We start from the raw sequence: 17,355 nt of genomic DNA, 5'->3' as shown, positions 1-17,355 counted from the left end.
ATTCCATGTACTCAACAATCGACTAAAATATAATCGATCTCTTTAGCAATTTATGTTCATTTCTTTGGTCATACTGTCATCTCTTTTTTTTTCAAACTTCTTATGTATACTATACAATTATTATCTATTTATTCCTAAACACAATACAGAGTTCTACAACAAGAATTCATATCCATAACATATTAAATTTAAATTGGCTTAATTCTTCTTCTTATGATCGATTCAACCTCAAATCAAAAAGATATACCTTGATTATATGTCAGCAATGTGTCAAAATTTTTTTGACCCTATCATTAAAACTTTTCATATTGTACATAATTAAAAAATTTATCACTTTCAAATTTTTTAATTAAAAGATTAAAAAAATATTGATCATGATACTTGCATATTTTTATTAAATTTGGACTATTTTACTAATTTTAGACAAATCTTACCAATCTTGCAAATTCATTACTTATTAGTGGCAACAATCATAAACCCAAAATAACGGACATACTTCGGATGTCACAAAATTGGAGGGCAACGAGAGATAAATTCCGAAAACTACATCATTAAAGTGAACTATAAGTCAATCGACGATCACCGTGAGGTTTCGAAAAAAGGACCACACAAATGGAACTTTTTAACGGCCAATCTCCGAGGCAAAAATATTCTGAGCAACAAACTAGTTTTAGATGCCGTTACTAAAAAAAATGTGCAAAAGCTTGAACAGAACTCACCAATTGTAACTTCTCAAGTCCTGTACAACAAATTCATTCACTCTTTGAAAAGGGTCACAGCAGTTAAATTAGAAGGTGAGAGGTGAAAAGCTATTTTGAGGTGATCAATAATCCAGTGAGTAGCCCAATTTGTTGACCAAGATTCCCACGACAAGCCTCGGAAACTAGAGCCTCCCAACACTCGGAAGCGAGACCCATTTTTCTGTTCCCCATCTCCTCCAACACGAAACAAGCGCCGCGGAGATCTCCGCTCCTCACGAGACCCGCCACCAAGCACGGAAACGACTCGCGCCGCGGGAAATGCCTCGTGGCCGTCACGGCCTTGAAAACCTTGAGCCCGCGCCCGAAATCCCCGGCGCGGCAAAGCCCGTCCAGCAAAGTCCGATACGTGGCCGCGTTTCCCTCGACTTCCATTCCGATCCACACCTTGTACGCCTCGGAGCCTTTGCCTTCCTTGCACATGTAGTTTATCAGTATGTTGTAGATCACCACGTCGGGCTTGACTCTTCTCGTTCTCATCTCGTCCAGCAGCGGCTTCGCGTCCTCGATCTTCCCTCTCCGCCCGAGATCGCTCATCAGCGCTGCGAAGTTCACCGCCTCGGTCTTGCAGCCCCGGTATTCCATGTCGAACATGAGCTTCTTGGCCTCGTCGGGTTTCCCCGCCAAGCACAGGCCTTCCATGACCAGCATGTACGTCACCGCGTTCGGCTTCGTCCGTTTCTCAAACATGTCGCGGAGAAGCCGCTTCGCTTCGCCGACCTCGCCGTTCCTCGAGAGATACCCGATCATGCTGTTGTACGTGGCCACGCTCGGCCGGAGCTTTGACTGGAGCATTTCGTCGAACATCTTCCGGGCACCTTCCAAGTCGCCTCTCCCGAGCCAGCCCTTGATCATCACGTTGAACGTGGCGGTGTTCGGGTAGAGACCCATCAGGCGCGAGCGGTGGAAGAGGGTTCTGGCCTCGGAGAATCGGCCTCCGGCGACGAGCGCGTCGAGGAGCGCGTTAAGGGACTGTGCGGTTCGGTCGCAGTTGAAAGAGGGGATTTCGTGGAAGAGCTTGAGGGCTTTGCCGACCATCCCGGCCTTTGAGTAGCGCTGGATGAGGGCGACGAAGATGGTCTCGCCGCAAGGGATGTCCGTTTCGCGTAGCTCGGCCAAGCAAGCATCGATGGTGTCGAAGTCGTTGAAGCGAGCGAGCCTGTAGACGAGAGAGGCGTAGGAAGAGTAGTCGTGTCTGAATCCCGTGGTTTCGTAGTCGTGGAAGAGAGCGAGAGCCTCCTCTGTGTCTCTCACCTTCTTGACGTCCGACACGAAAGGCGTGCTCTTGGCCTCCCCAGATCGTTCGTTGCTGCGACCAGAGCGGTACGACCGGAGACGGAAAGTGTTGACCGGAAAGGGAGTGAGGTTCGATTGCGTTGCTTCGATGGCTTTTCTTGCTGAGCGTCTTATCATGGCAACGGAAGTTCAAACTCGGACTGGGCATTGTGATTTGTCTAGCAGCTTATCATTATGAATGTAGTTTGTATTTGTAAGATACGTCATAGAAATATATACATAAATATTATAACTCATTTTATATGCCTTAGCGTTACTTATGATTTATTATATATAAACAAATTGGTGGGCAATTCCATAATCACAAGAAAGTTAAGATGATTCTTTGCAGTCCATTTACAAGTTTTATGAGCAAGATCATTTCATTTATCAATCCAAAACACAAAAAAATCAGCATAAATAGTAAAAAAAAAGCCGACAAACGTTCAAGGGAAGAATCCAGCATGGGCGATTTGTCCTTGTAGGTCATGCGGCCACCAAGTTCTTGCATAAGATTGGAGCCGAAATTCTACTCAAGTTTTAGTCTTTTGTCCAATTACACGCCTTATAGATGACTTCAAGTTCCACCTCACGGAATCGCCCTCTTCGGTTAGTCATGTGATAGCCTTTAGATAAGACTCATATGCATCCCTCCTTGTTGAAACCATGCACCTTGAGCATGTTTCCAGCTTCCATTAATCATAATCCACACCCAACCATTATATGTTGGGTCTTGAAGATTTTCCCAAATTTCACCATGTTAAGTTTTGTTTCATATGTTTGTCACGTCACACTAGGTATGGCAATGGGTACGGGTAAAGTCGGGTACACCTATTCCGTTACCCGTACCCGCTATAATTTTTTACCTGTTACCCGGACCCGTTTATCCGGATTTTGAGACGGGCCGGGTAACGGGATACCCGCCGGGTAAGCGGGTTAAAAATATTGGACCCGTTACCCGTTTACCCAGTTTAAAAAAAGGGTAGCGGGTCGGATAGACCCGTTTACCCGTTTATCCATTTATAAAATAAAAATCTATCAACAATATAAAATTTAAAAATAATAAATTTAGGTGAAAAAATATCAAAGTGCTACTACAATATAAAAAACATTAAAATTCAAAATAAATAAATAAAAAATACAAAAGAAGTCTTCATTGCAAATTGATCATCTTCATTGTAAATTTGGTCATCTTCATTGCAACACTATCATCTTCGTTGCAACATATAAAAATTTATTATCTTTTTAAATATTTAAAAGTTAACGGATCGGGTCCCGGGTAACCGGGTACGGGATGACTATTCCGTTAACCGTACCCGGACCCGTTAAAACCGTAACGGGTATTACCCGTTTACAAAAAAAAACGGGTATTATCCGACCCGAATAAATCGGATAACGGGCCGGAACGCGGGTAACGGGTCAAATTGTCATCCCAATAACCCTCCAGAAATTCTAGGATGGGCGTGAAACATATAACTCCGAAAAACTCAATAATTTATAGAAACAATATCACATAAAACACAATTAATATCAATGATTGTTCTTATGCATTTAGGCCTTTATCCCGATTACTAACCTCACAACTCACTCGATATCTCATCTAGTCTAACCTCTCATTCTAAAGTGAACCACGCCGCCTTTGTGAAAAAGACAATCTCTAAACACATGGCCTACATTCTCTTCACACTTGTTGCAAATATTACATCCAAAATAAACATCTCAACCCTCTTGGTATGAATTTGAATGGTCTTCCAAGAAAGTAATTTTCACTTTCTATGACCAAGGGCTTTTTATACGCATAAGCGTAGAGACCTCGTATTCCTTGTTGATACGCTCCTTACATCGAATTTAGTGAGCTTTTTTGACCGAAAGTACCATTATTTATTATTTTCGTTTTTGCTTGTCTCTTCTTGGCTCGATGTGAGGCTAAATCTTTAAAATCTCCAATGCCACTTCTGGAATGAACATTTGTTCTATATTGTTCACATCCCAAACTTGAGAGTTCAATGAAATATATTCATCATGTTTTTCAAAAGGTACGTAGAGAAATCCCTTAGATAATAAAATGTAGTTTTATTCAAGGGGACTTCTATATTTGGTATCAAGGGGAGTACATGCCAAGGTTCTAAATATATACTCCTATCGTGTCCCCTATGACTATATGCATTCTACATCAGAAGAGGTGTGAAGATGTTTTTATAAAACATTTAAGAATGTGACAACTGTAATTAAAAAATATTATATTTCTAAATCACACGATGTGTTTATAACAAAAATGCTTACTATTAATACGTTTATTAGTAAGACTCGTAAGAAGACACAAATATATGTGAGCTATAAGAAATTAATTGATTGCAAGAATTAGAAACTCATTTTATAATTTTAAACTTAACCTCGAGCCAAATTTCAAATGCGCCTTGTTATGCACACTACAACATGTATGAGTTATGCCGTAGCTAATTCCTCAAAAACTTCGACTTGTCACGAATATGTTAGTGCTTGAATAAGAACCAATTTGTTGTAGTGTCAATTAGAAACTTAAACACTAAATGCGGATCTCGTGATCAAAACCTAACTAATTACTCTAATTTATGACAAGAAACAAACTAACCAAAATATATTACTAATATGTGTTGTTACGTGTGTGTTGGCTTATTTTTAATGCAAGTTTGATTGGCAAGATGTCTTGCAACCTAGTTCAGGATATATCGAGACATCTTGACCACTATGTGTAAAACATTATTTCTGACAAGTTTTTTGTTACGCCAAAATGATTTGCGGAAGACGTTCTACATTTATTTTCTCAGCGTGAATGAGTAAGGAAATCCTAATTCGACTTCCAGAGATGTTGACTACTATAAAAGTCAAAGGTTCTGTCCTTAGTAGTCTTGACGCATTCATTCACATTTTAGAGTTCTTAAACGTGCACGATAGGCGGATTGAGAAACTGATTGTGTGATGTGTGTTGTGTAATTCTCTAAACACTATTCCAAATCTATTGAGTGATAGAGGATTGTGTGGATTCTGTGATTTTTCGTGATTGATGAGTTTACGAGCGTTGACATGAAGAACACCAAACACTTGGGAGAATGTTTTAGAGTGGAACTGAGAGGATTTCAGATTCAGGGAGAGTCTGAGTTGGAATTCACCAGTAATAATAGGAGAAGGACCTTGACGCAAGATCATTCGTATAAATTCATTGTTGTACTATTGATTACTTTTCATATAGTGAATTTCATTTCCATTGGTTACATTGCTCTTCAAAGTATGTGATGTTGTACCGAACTGAGTTAGCATTCTTTGTGTTATTTAATTTTATACATTGTTTATTATTTATCCGTCTATTACATCGAAACAGATTGTCGTATACATTGACTCTATATTGTGTGCGTCATCTTGTCTCTAACTAAATAACATTACAATATGGATAAACAAACACATATAATATGAATACGAATGCGTTTACTCGTATACGAATGCGTTGAATAAACTAGAGTTAAACGTGGTCTGGAAAGATCCCCTTACAAAGAGACACCCTTTAGAGCATCTTCAATGCAAGCATTTTAAGTTGCTTTACATGTTCTAAAAAAATAATATTTTATAATTGAGCTGGATCCCATTTAAACTAAAGTAGTGGTTGGTTTAATATTTTATTAATTTTTATGAGAAAAATGAAAATGTGCCAAAAGTGACTACAATGCCATAATCATTATTATACACATAAGTATAAAAAATGATGTGACAATTACACATAAGCAACAAAGTAACTTTAGTTGCTTGCATTGGAGATGCTCTTAGATCAAAATGTCCGAGAGCGCAAGACCTGTTAGACCACGTCATCATCCCACTAAGGTATAGTCAGAAAAGACAATCTTAAAGACAAAGGCAATCACATTTCGCTCAACATTTGAAAAAAATGTTGTACATTAAGTTTTATCCACGTATCACCAGTCTTCCCAGCATCAATACCCCATAAGGTCAAGGCTATAATAGAAAAATTGATTTCGATTGTGGAGAAAAGTCGATGAGATTCAAGGACGTAAGATGTTATACTTATCTTCCTTTGTCAAACAGGTCAAGGTATACCCAACATATCATAAACGTTTCTTTCCTTCAATTTGGGAGTTGATACTATCACGATCGACTATCTGCGAGTTCGAGAGAGAGAATTGGGAGCTCAAAAACGGCATGATAAAGAGTCTTGAGAATATACATCTAGCCGAATTATCTATAAAAAAAACCTAATCAAATGAAAAGTCAGTAACAAGTGTTTCCAACTCAGCTAAAGACATCTAAGCTAACATTACACGTCCGCACAATAAATATACAGACTCACTCAAGTCTCAAACCAACCATAGACTAGATAGTACTACAAGCCAATTTTTTTCTAAATAGGGTCAAGTTGTTCACGCGCCTATTTTTCCTATCATCACAAACACCCGGTTTCTCGGGGGAGAAAAAAAAGAAAGAAAGAAAGAAAGACGAGAAACCTCTCAAGCTCTGTCACTGACTTTGCATAATGGACGACTCTCCGAGTTCGAATCGGCCCAACGATTTCAAAACCCTAGTCTCCGTGTACTCCAGTTACTTCACGAACCGAGTCATCGGCTTGCTCTCCTTTCTCGGTTCCTCGATGTTTCTCGAGAAAATTTCCAGGTTACGACGCCAATCGGCTCGCGCCCGATTGAGGAAGCAACGGCCTCGGATTCCCCTTCCGTTTGCGATCGATTCTTCTCCGTAAGCTTCCGCTTCTTGATTCTACTTATTGTGCGTTTGGCTGCTGAAACGTGTTTTTGTGAGATTATTGAAGTATGTTTTTGTTTTGCGAATTTGAGAACTTTAAAGCTTTCTTATCGTATGCTTTTAGCTTTCTTTCTTCTTTCAATGCTCACATTTGTCTCTTTAACTTCGAGAACTGTTCTTTTGCACGCTCATTTCTATGGTCAACAATTATCTTGTACGTTTTTCGTTTTTGAAAAGTTTTTGTTAGAACTCGAAGTGCTTGAATCACCCCGCACTGAAAATACAGTTTGTTTGTGATTGCGTGGACTTTGGACATACATCATCGCTCTTAATGTTTCAAAAGTGAAAGGGTTCATTTTATCGGCATTCTAAGCGCCGAGTATCTTGAATTAAATCTTTTTTCTCAGATTTATGTTGTAAAGTAATGTGCCATTAGAAGGCAATAATTTAGAGTCTCTGGTACACTTCATTTTCATGCTGTATATAGCGCTGTCCATTGCCGATAGTGACATTATTTGGAGCTAATCCCTGGCAGTTTTCTCTCTTGACTGGGGCTTTTGCATTCAATCGTTCCCACATAGAAAGAGAAAAAGAAAAAAAGGAAAAAAAAAGAAACCTAAAAGAAAACAAGTAATATGCTATTAGTTCTTAGTTGATATGAGAAACATCTACGTTGTGTTTATCGGCACTTATTGCTAATGTATGGTATGGACGAATTTTAATCTGCTGTCGTGTGTAGTATTTTGTTTAGTATATATCAATTTTAATTTCTTGCTCTATAAATTGTATCTACAATGCTTCAATTGATTTAATACAGGTTAAATACAAAGGCATCTAGCACTGTTCGTCTTCTAGAGGATGTCGTGGGACAGATCTACTCAAATTTGCATGACATTCAGAAGCACTTGCAGTTTTGGCTGTCCAAGGCCGAGGTTCACGAACCATGTGCTTCTTACTTTTTCTTATATCAACGAGAAATTAGCAATTGAGGAAGAAATGCTTAATTTGTTTAGAAAAAAAAAACTGCAGTAAACTGCATTCGAGCGTTTCATGGTCTGATTTTGATTAGGAATGTATTGTCCTCTCATTTAAAAGTGCGGTGTTTGATTTCAGGGAACAGATTCTCAAAAGGCATATTTTATGCTGTTCGAGAGAGGGCCGCGGGCTTTAATTGATGAAACAGTCCATCTTGTGCGTAGACGTGTTGCTAAAGGTTCTCACACGCAGCATTTATGCCATTCTGCATCTTCACAAATATCTGAAAGGATATCAATTTTAAGCAGCTTACAGTGCTGCCTTGCTACATTTTTGGCACAGGTTAGGTTGATCTTGTTTGTTGTTTTCATAATTGTTCTTCGGAGAATTTACTTCTTAATCGCAGTTCTTTCATCGTAGATTTATGTTGAAGTTAATCAGCCGGTGAAGGAGCAATTGAATGATCCAGACTCGGCATTGCCCCCGTTATTAGTTACAATTAATACTTTGTTTTCCAAGTTAGAAGCATCAATTGGAGGTCTACATGCTGCACATCAGGTAGCTAATACGAAAGTATTTAGTATCTTTAGCCATTAATAAATTTACTTTTGTAGTTAAAAAAAAATGGTTGATGTACCAAAAATATGTAGCTCCAGTTTCATTTTTTTTTTCCCTCGTGCATTGATAATGCAGATTGATTCTCCAATGGATTTGCGCCACTCATTTCCCCTTTCTTTTGAGAGACTGCCAGAAGTATCTCAATGGACAGATTCCGATGTCAACAATGCTATAGATTTGGTTTATCAAAACCTAAACAAGCTGGAGTCGTATATATCGATAATGGTAAGAACTTTGTCACACTATCTTCGTGCTTAATTCTATCAGGACTGTATAAGTGTTTGGGATAACATTATAAGATGTAGCTTTTAAGATTTTTTTTTCTTTTCTCCTGTTGATTTTATTGTGGTCAGTCTGCTGTTGCGAATTTGTTGATTTTCTCATGAATCAGTTGAATTATCGTCTTTCTTCAGGAACTGTTCTGAGATTGGAACAAAGTTATTATGGATCTGTTGGTTGAAGTTTGGAAACCTTTTCAGAATTTGTATTTTTGTGCCCTTTTTTTAATGCTCACGAGCCTATGTGATTTGTGTAAATATCAGCCTTTTTATGATGTATTAACATGTTTGGTTTAGGTTGTCAAACACCGTAGACCAAGAAGAATAACCCAATACTGGATCCGTTATACATGTGGTGCGGTTGGTCTATCTCTTTGTTCCACCTGGCTGCTTAAACATAGCAGTCTGATGGGAAGTTCTGACATTGACAAATGGATTCGTGATGCAAAGGCCTCCACAAATAGCTTTTTTAAGGAGCATGTGGAACGACCGGTATGTTTTATCACTTGCTATGTATTTCAAAAAAAATCTATGGCGACTAAACCCTAGGTGTTCCTGTTAGTTTTCTTTTGAGTCATCTTATAATACCCATTTGTTTGCCAATTTTATTGGTCACCAATAAATTAAGAAAAATCCTCTAATTGTAAAAAAAAAAGTTTATTCTATCGATGAACTCTTAACACTATGGGCCGAACCAATGCTACACCAACTTAATGCCGCCACATGGAGCTCTTTACAATCAATTTTGATGACTTGTTGATTCCTGAAAAGGAGTATAATGTGCGTCTTGGCTCTCATATTCTTAAATTCAAACCGCGATAATTTGATCCCAATTTTCCAGCTCCTGTCAATCAGAGATGAACTTTTTGAGACATTCCGAAAGAGGCACAGAGGAGTGATGGATCTTGAAGAGGTGCATTTGACTTCTAACTCTCTACACAGGTGATCCAGCTTTAGTTGTTTATTTGTTTATTATTATTATATATTTGGGAGATAAGCAGTCATAGACATTGCAATGATGAATTCCTGTTTCGATATGTTTGACTGGAAAAGGAGGGGCAGCGGTGTTTTTTTTGTTCTAAAAAAAAAAAAAAAATTCAATGTTTTTTCCTTTACTTCTTTATCTCTTACTTTAAGGTTATGAAGCACTGACTCTCAATGGCATTGTAAATTATTTGTTTTTCTTAGGCACCGTTAGATTAATCTACTTTTTATCTAAAAGATTTATAGTTTCTTCATATTATTTTTATTAAATTAATTTGCGCTTTGTAAAACACATGCTTATTTCATATAATTTGACACCTTTCTTTTACGGACTACAGGATGTTGTTAGCTTTCACTGAGGGAAATGGTAAAAATATCCCGGAAAATGCATCAGATCAGGAATTGCTTGAAATAGTTATGTCCAGGTGGGTCTATATTTGTGTATGATGGTATTCTATCTCTGGTAATTTAATGTGCTATTTATTTCGGACCGCACACATGTGGGAAAGTTTGCAAGCAAAGTTTACAAGTGTTGAATTAAAACGCTTTATTTTTTTGTACTTTTGTTTTCATTATTGCAGTTCACAGTTGCATTATGGAGTTTGTCTTAAGAAGCACATTTAAATTCTGCGTCTATTAAAAAATCCTAAATAATGTGTACGTGTAAATATTTCTCAAGAGTTGAAGTCAGAAATTTGGTTTTGGATTTGTGCTATAGAAATTTAGTTTTTTTTACCTTCAAAATATCTAAAGGTACAAGAGCCGGAAAATATCTGTAGCAACATTGCTCATATCAAGTGAATTTGTGACAGTGAGGTCTCAACTAAGCTACTTAGGGGAGAAGATGTCATGATCTTGTAACTGCAAATGCTCTTTATACTTTTGAAACATGCTTAGTACGTCAGTTGGATTCATGTCGATGTTCCTCTATAGTGATGTACCCTCATCTCTCTGAGTTAGGTTTTTTCTTTAGTTTTGTTTAAATGGAGCGTAGTGATATAATGGAATGCAAGGTCTAAATGTTTTACATCTTTTAGAGGAAATATTTATTATTTCTGTGTTTAGGTATGAAAAGGAACTTACACATCCTATAAAGAGCCTTCTTGGTGGAGAGCTTGCCCGTGCTATGCTCATTCAGGTAATATATAGTTTTGGTAGGTGCATCATTGTTTATGTCTAATAATACATTTATATAAAATTGTTCCATTTTGTTCTGTTGTATGGTGTTGCAGGTTCAGAAGCTAAAGCTGGACATAGAGACGTGAGTGAGATTCAACATACCACTCAAAATGTTCCTATTTCTCACCTGCTCGCTAGTTGCTAATATATAAATTTATATTCAGGGCGATGCTTGAGCTCAACCAGATTCTCCGGGCCAACGAAATAAACTTTGCAATTTTAGCTGCGTTACCCGCATGCTTCCTGTCCTTTGGTCTGCTTAAGTTACTGGGTGGATGGTTTAAAAAGGTAATTCTCTTGGAATTCAAATCTTATTGAGTTTAATGCATGTACTTGTAATATATAGATTAAACTCCATATATATATATATATATATATATATATATATTTTTTTTTTTTTTTTGTATTTGTATTCGTCAACATTAGCATTTTATCTATAGGCATTTAATATGAAATTCAACAGCAATATTTACTTTATACTATCTTCTGGGATTTTTTTGGTTCATGCCTACTATGCATTTTACTGTCAGAAAATCGTAATACATCTGATTGGAACAAATTTCTCAATTTTTTTAAAATGTAATAGATCAACTTCAATCTTGTATTGGATTCGTCACCCTTGGCATTTTATCAACTGGCTTTTAATATGAAATTCAACAGGATCCCAAGCATTATTTTTCTGGTTCATGTCTACTATGCATTTTACTGGTAGAGAATCTGAATACATATCCTTGGAACAAATTTCTCAATGTGCTCAAATCAGGATGCTAGAGCTGAAGGTATAGGAAGGATTTCTAGGATCCAACGAAGATTACTTCTGGTGGAGGTTGAGAAAAAGATCATGATGTATCAGTCTTTACTGGACAAAGGGCTGGTGAGAATCTGAATTTACTTTTTGTCCATGCGATTCACGTGTTTTCTCCCGAACCAAAAACATCAAATATTTTTCATCTAACCCATTCATGCAAATTTAAATGCTGTGACAGAAGAGTTTCTCAGGTTTCCGCGTATGTCTTCAATCTTTTATCCGTACGGTTGTCCAGGGTTGTCAGATTTTTAATAAAAAATAACAAAAATAATTGCTCATCTGATTTTCTTCTATTATTATTATCGACAGGTTCCCGAAGCACAATGCGTTTGGGGCATGCTGTTGTATAGTCTGGACTGTCTCTACCAGGCCGTGGAAACACACGCAAAAGCAACCGGAGAGTGGCAGTGGTTAGTTAGTTACTTTAGTTCACTCATTCGTATTCCATTTCATAGATTACAATTAACCATATAATGCAAAACTTGCATCTTTGTGTAAAAAACTTACTAATTGCCAATTTATGTCGAGAACCAGCTTAAAGCCGGACATTCTTGAGTTGGCAAAGCCCGACCTTCTAACATCGTACAAGCTCACCGTGACGTCGCGCTTGGGAAGGATGTACGAGTGTTTGCTTCCGTCGCTTAAAAGGCAATAACGGTTGTCTTTCGGGTCTCAGCCTTCCTGGTAATACAATTTTGAAACACCAACTACAAGCATACAATTTTGAAACACCAACAATTTGAATAAGCAATGCGCTCATTGGAATGGTTACTTTTTTCTTTTTCTCGGCCAAGATTAAAGCAGTGAAATTTATTTTACCCCTACAAAATATAGTTTCTATCAATTGATAAGGTATGTCCTGGTGTACGACATGTTTGGCTGGCAGTCTTTTTCAACGATTTTAGGCCATGCAAGAAGTGTTCTATATTTTTTTATGCTATTGCTTCAATGCCAAAGCTAACCAGCAGCATCCAACTTAAAAGGAAAATATTGTCAAAAGGGCTTTTAGTAGTTCGGTCTATAAATATATATAAAATAAAAACAGAGATGTTTGGTATTCCTAGAAATTTATAGATTAGGGATCTAATTACTTAAATGAGATTTTTAGGAATTGGGATCACATAAAAGTGATCACGTTCCATGAATGCAAGATTACACTGTTCTAAAATGTAACATAATAAATAGATTCACGAGACGAATGTTATATTACCGTGGCGTTCTAGGAAAGCTCCATTCACTACAAAAATCCATAAAATAGTCGTATCTTTCTTAGGAGTTGTGAGTTGAAAAGGAATTAAGTGATTCATAGGGAGTTTATGATGAAAAATGAAATCCTTGTGAGATCTCGATTCACTTGTTCTATTTGATGTTGAAGGCTAACTTAAACCTGTTAAATGTGCCACCTATTATATCATAATCATAATATTTAAATGCAAATGTGCATATTGTAATTTAGAGGAGCTTTATCTGAATCGAATCCTTGGATGAAATCTTCACAATTAAACATGTCGACCCATTCATTCCACGATTACTTTCTCGATTTTTGTCCCAAAGATTTTGTTCCTTGTCTTGGAAATATGATGCGTACTTCTGTTCAAATGGAAGAAATATACCACATCTTAATTTCATGAGGAGTTTGGATCTTCTTCTTCATAGTGACATTTCCTCTTCATATGCCTCCCGGTATTGTTCAAGGTAGTCTCAAACTCAACCCAACAACCCCTTTGGACGTCTACTCATCTTCACGATTATTATCCTATATCTATTATTTCAAATGTGCCACCACAAGGTGATAAATAAATCAGCGTCTCTTGGCTTGAGTTTAACGATGACAATAGAATTAGGGTTATTAAGTTATATAGCCACACGGATATAGTGGATTGAGATATAGCCCACTTTTGGTTAATTTCTTGTAAATAGCCAAGTAAACTTATTAACAAATTAATTAAAGCCTTATTTAACACAACAAAACATATATTTTAGGTAGTTAATTGGCTGCCACGTATGCAAGTTGGCTATTTACAAATTATTTATCAAAGGTTGGCTAATTTACAATTCTTATAGTTTAGGTGGCTTACGTAGCCAATTTTTTTGATAGAATTAAGACTTACGAGGTTTTCAACCACTACTACAAATAAGGCCTTTAGAAACGGCAAATGTCGCTTCTAAACGCCCAAAGTCACTTCGAAAGGTAATTTAGAAGCAACTACATTATCACTTCTAATGCCTCACTTCTAAAAGTCCGTCGCTTCTAAAGTCGCTTTTAACATTAGCTTATGCAATGAAGACCTTGAATCCCACAACCTTCCACACCTTTCGGGTGAACTGAAACCCCCAAAGTGAATGAAAGGGGGTTCAGGTTGGCCCACACAACTCGGGCAACAATCGTCCACATTCATAATGCGCTTCACTAACACTATTTTCGACCAAATCCATCCCTCGCAAACGAGCCAAATAAAATGCTTTACTTTAGGAGGGGTAGAGAGTCTCAATAGTTTACCCCACCGCGCATATTGAAATGAAGAAGCCCGACTCTCGGCCTCAATTACCACTCTATAACCATTCCCCACTGAATACTCACCGTACCTGGAGTAATGACACGTAATGACATTGGGCCATTGTTCTCGGAGTAAGAAATGTGCAAAATGGTCACGATGCCCTAGTTCATAAAGATATCACATGTAAGCAAGCTTAAGATCACAAACCTTCATACCCTTATGAAGAAAAAGTCAATCAATGAGGTCAAATATTTTTTGCGTGGGATTCATCTATCTTTCAAAATTTTCACCGACTTGCCATTTCCAATCCACCATCGAGACTTCGCCATCACAAACTCCCTACTCCACATTTGGTTTTTCTATATAAATTTGTTCTTAGAACCACATGAGGCGTTCCATCTTGACCTCGTGCCTCGGTGGTGAATCGTGGCCTCGTTCGTGGCTCGTCTTGGTGGAGTGCCATGGCTTGGACTATGTCACGACCCGCGAGCGTCGTCAGCTCGCCCGCAAGCCGCGACTCATCGAATCCAAATACCAACATAATGCGAGCATGACATCATATAAGCAATAATATTCAAATATAATACTCAAGACAAACATATATTTAATTAAACATATGATAAATAAGATACAACATAATTTTAAGTGCGGAAACATTTAACATAGAAGTGGTTATCAAAAATCCCGAAATTTTTTTTCGCTTTTTGTTTAGGACCTTAAAGTCGTATATCGACCTTATATATATATATATATATACACACACACACACATAGAAGCTCCCGGATTTACACATATACACGGGATATTATTTTAGGAAGAGTTGATAATATATATTATTATATAGTAGACTACTTCCCGGGTCAGAACCCATAAGCCCGTAGGTCAAGAGATACTCGTCCAGTCTTGTTTTCGCCTCCTTTATGCTTATATTGCCGTTTTGCCTTTATCTACATTACCAAGAGACATAGAACTATGAGTCGATTGACTCAGTAAACGGGAGCCTAACATAGGAAAGGAAGACAGTCTAATGCAAAGCATGTGACGTGCGAACAAACGTACAAAAATGCAGGATGCATCTAAAGCTATAACATGACTAACATCCTAATTGACACTTGCCGTCCCGCGAGGTTATAGACTCCTCACTGCTATAACCCCTCGGTCCGATAAGAAACCAGCATCAGACTTCGAGCAGCAGTCATCAGTAGATCTAAATTTTATCATTTGTCGGGGATCCACTAGTGGTACCTTCTTCGTCATGACGTCAGTGCCGCTGGTCTCTGGCACAATGAGCTCGTGAATAGCGACCTTCACCCATTGCGCCCCGGGGCGCCCAATGCAGCTCTTATCGAGTCTCTCAGTCAGCAATGAGCTTACGATGCGTGACCTTCCACTAGGACAAAAATCGTCATCGGGTGCGACGGATGTCGCACCTAATAGCCTAATAGTCGCACCTAATCTCCCGTCGCTAAAGGCATTAGGTGCGACATGTCGCACCTAATAGTCACACCTTTAGGTGCGACATTTCGGGTGCGACAATGTCGCACCTAATACGTTTTTTTAATTAAAAAATAATTACAAAACTGGACGGCGGGGCAGCGGCTGGACGACGACGTGCAGCGGGGCGGGACGAGGGCTGGCGGGGCTGGACGCGGGGCGGGACGGGGCAGCGGGGCTAGACGGCGATGTGCAGCGGGGCGGGACGGGGCGAGGCCGCGGTGCGCGGGACGGGGCAGCGGGGCGAGGCAGCGGGGCGGAGCAGCGGGGCGAGGGAGGGGGCAGCGGGGCGGAGCAGCGGGGCGCGGGAGGAGGCAGCGGGGCGGAGCAGCGGTGCGCGGGAGGGGGCAGTGGGGCGGAGCAGCGGAGGGGGCAGGGGGATGGACGGCGGCGGCTGACTGACAGAGAAAGTGTGAGACAGTGAGAGAGAGAGAGAGAGAAAGTGTGTGAGAGAGAGAGACGGTTTCAGAGAGAGACGTACCGGGGAGGGACGGCGGCGGGAGGGACGGCGACGAGGAGCAGAGAGAGAGAGACAAATCGAGTGAGCGAGAATGAGTGAAAAAGAATGAAGTTTGGGTTTAAAAACCCTAATTCATATTGGGTGCGACACTGTCGCACCTAATAATCATATTAGGTGCGACAATGTCGCACCCAATATGATAAAAAAAAATCGGCGGGACTCGGCTCAAAAGTTTAAATTTGAAACCCATTGGGTGCGACAGTTGTCGCACCTAAAGGTATTAGGTGCGACATATTCATATTAGGTGCGACAATGTCGCACCGAATAGCACTAAACATTAGCGAAATTTTTAGTCATCCGAATGAGTATCCGGTGCGACATGTCGCACCTAATATGGGCTTAGGTGCGACTTTTAGGTGCGACATGTCGCACCTAATACCCTTCCGCACCCAATATGCTAATTTGTAGTAGTGTTCACCCATTGCTTTGAGTACTCGGCGCACGGACCGACATGGCCCGCTAAGCACAAGTCGTTGACCTATGGGTAACACCGACATCAGTTTGATTAGGGTTCGGGTACTCTGCAGCTAGCAGAGTACACACTTATCTTATATACAGAAGAGCATATCGGGATAAATCCCGAAAGAACTTAGTGTTTCCCTTTTTATGCTCGTTAAATACTTTAGGCTGAAGACTCGAGATGTGACTCCCAATTCTTCTACTCTCGATGGAATTCGAGAGTCTAGTGCTCTTCCGTCACCTCGATTCTAACCTACTCCCTAGAGTTAGAAGAGGAGTCTAACTATGCACATTGTAAACCTGGTCAGTTTAAGTTAGCGTTTGAACCTAACGGGCATACCCGAACTAAGTTGTCAAGCAAGAGTGGCCGAAGCCTTAACTTTTAAGTGTTTATACGTTTTAGGGCTTTCACCTACTCTTGTTTACGAAAAATAAATGCACAAACAAACAGGGTTATCCCCCTGGTAAGTAGTTGACTTATGTCTCCTCACTTACCCGGAATAGTTCGTCGGAGAACTTGATGACTTCCGCAGTTGTCTTACTTCACACGCTCTACGACACTCTTGGCACGTGCCGAAGCATCGAAAGAACTAGAATCCGGAGTTGAGAGTTTGTTAGTTACTAGATTCGGAATTACTTGAAGATGATAAGGTTCGTTGTCCGGATTTGTTGCGAGTCGGTTCGGGATTCAAGAATTTAATTTATTCAAATTCACAAAACGAGCGTATACAAAAGTTCATACTTTACAGACTAGGGCTTGCCTTGA

The 17,355-nt window shown here is 39.2% G+C and overlaps 2 protein-coding genes across 2 annotated transcripts; one reads left to right on the top strand and one right to left on the bottom strand.

The window, feature by feature from the left end:
- Positions 1-552: 552 nt before the first annotated feature.
- LOC149380955 (uncharacterized) lies at positions 553-2,275 on the bottom strand. Its single transcript, XM_089602059.1, has one exon. The coding sequence runs from the start codon at positions 2,169-2,171 to the stop codon at positions 810-812; it is 1,362 nt and encodes a 453-aa protein (XP_089458185.1). The 5' UTR covers positions 2,172-2,275; the 3' UTR covers positions 553-809.
- A 4,114-nt stretch (positions 2,276-6,389) lies between these two features.
- Positions 6,390-12,517, top strand: DGS1 (dgd1 suppressor 1). Its single transcript, XM_089602063.1, has 14 exons — positions 6,390-6,770; positions 7,594-7,708; positions 7,890-8,093; positions 8,172-8,309; positions 8,445-8,594; positions 8,945-9,139; positions 9,489-9,589; positions 9,970-10,056; positions 10,697-10,769; positions 10,864-10,892; positions 10,975-11,098; positions 11,574-11,684; positions 11,928-12,028; positions 12,153-12,517. The coding sequence occupies exons 1-14, from the start codon at positions 6,553-6,555 to the stop codon at positions 12,271-12,273; spliced, it is 1,767 nt and encodes a 588-aa protein (XP_089458189.1). The 5' UTR covers positions 6,390-6,552; the 3' UTR covers positions 12,274-12,517.
- The last annotated feature ends 4,838 nt before the right edge of the window (positions 12,518-17,355 follow it).

The sequence above is a fragment of the Urtica dioica genome, chromosome 11, assembly GCF_054948205.1.
Source record: "Urtica dioica subsp. dioica isolate 48M chromosome 11, U.dioica_male_clone48M_v1_H2, whole genome shotgun sequence".
In the NCBI taxonomy this organism is placed as follows: Eukaryota; Viridiplantae; Streptophyta; class Magnoliopsida; order Rosales; family Urticaceae; genus Urtica; species Urtica dioica.
Note: the sequence above shows the minus strand (reverse complement) of the source record. Positions and strands in the feature narration are given on the sequence as shown.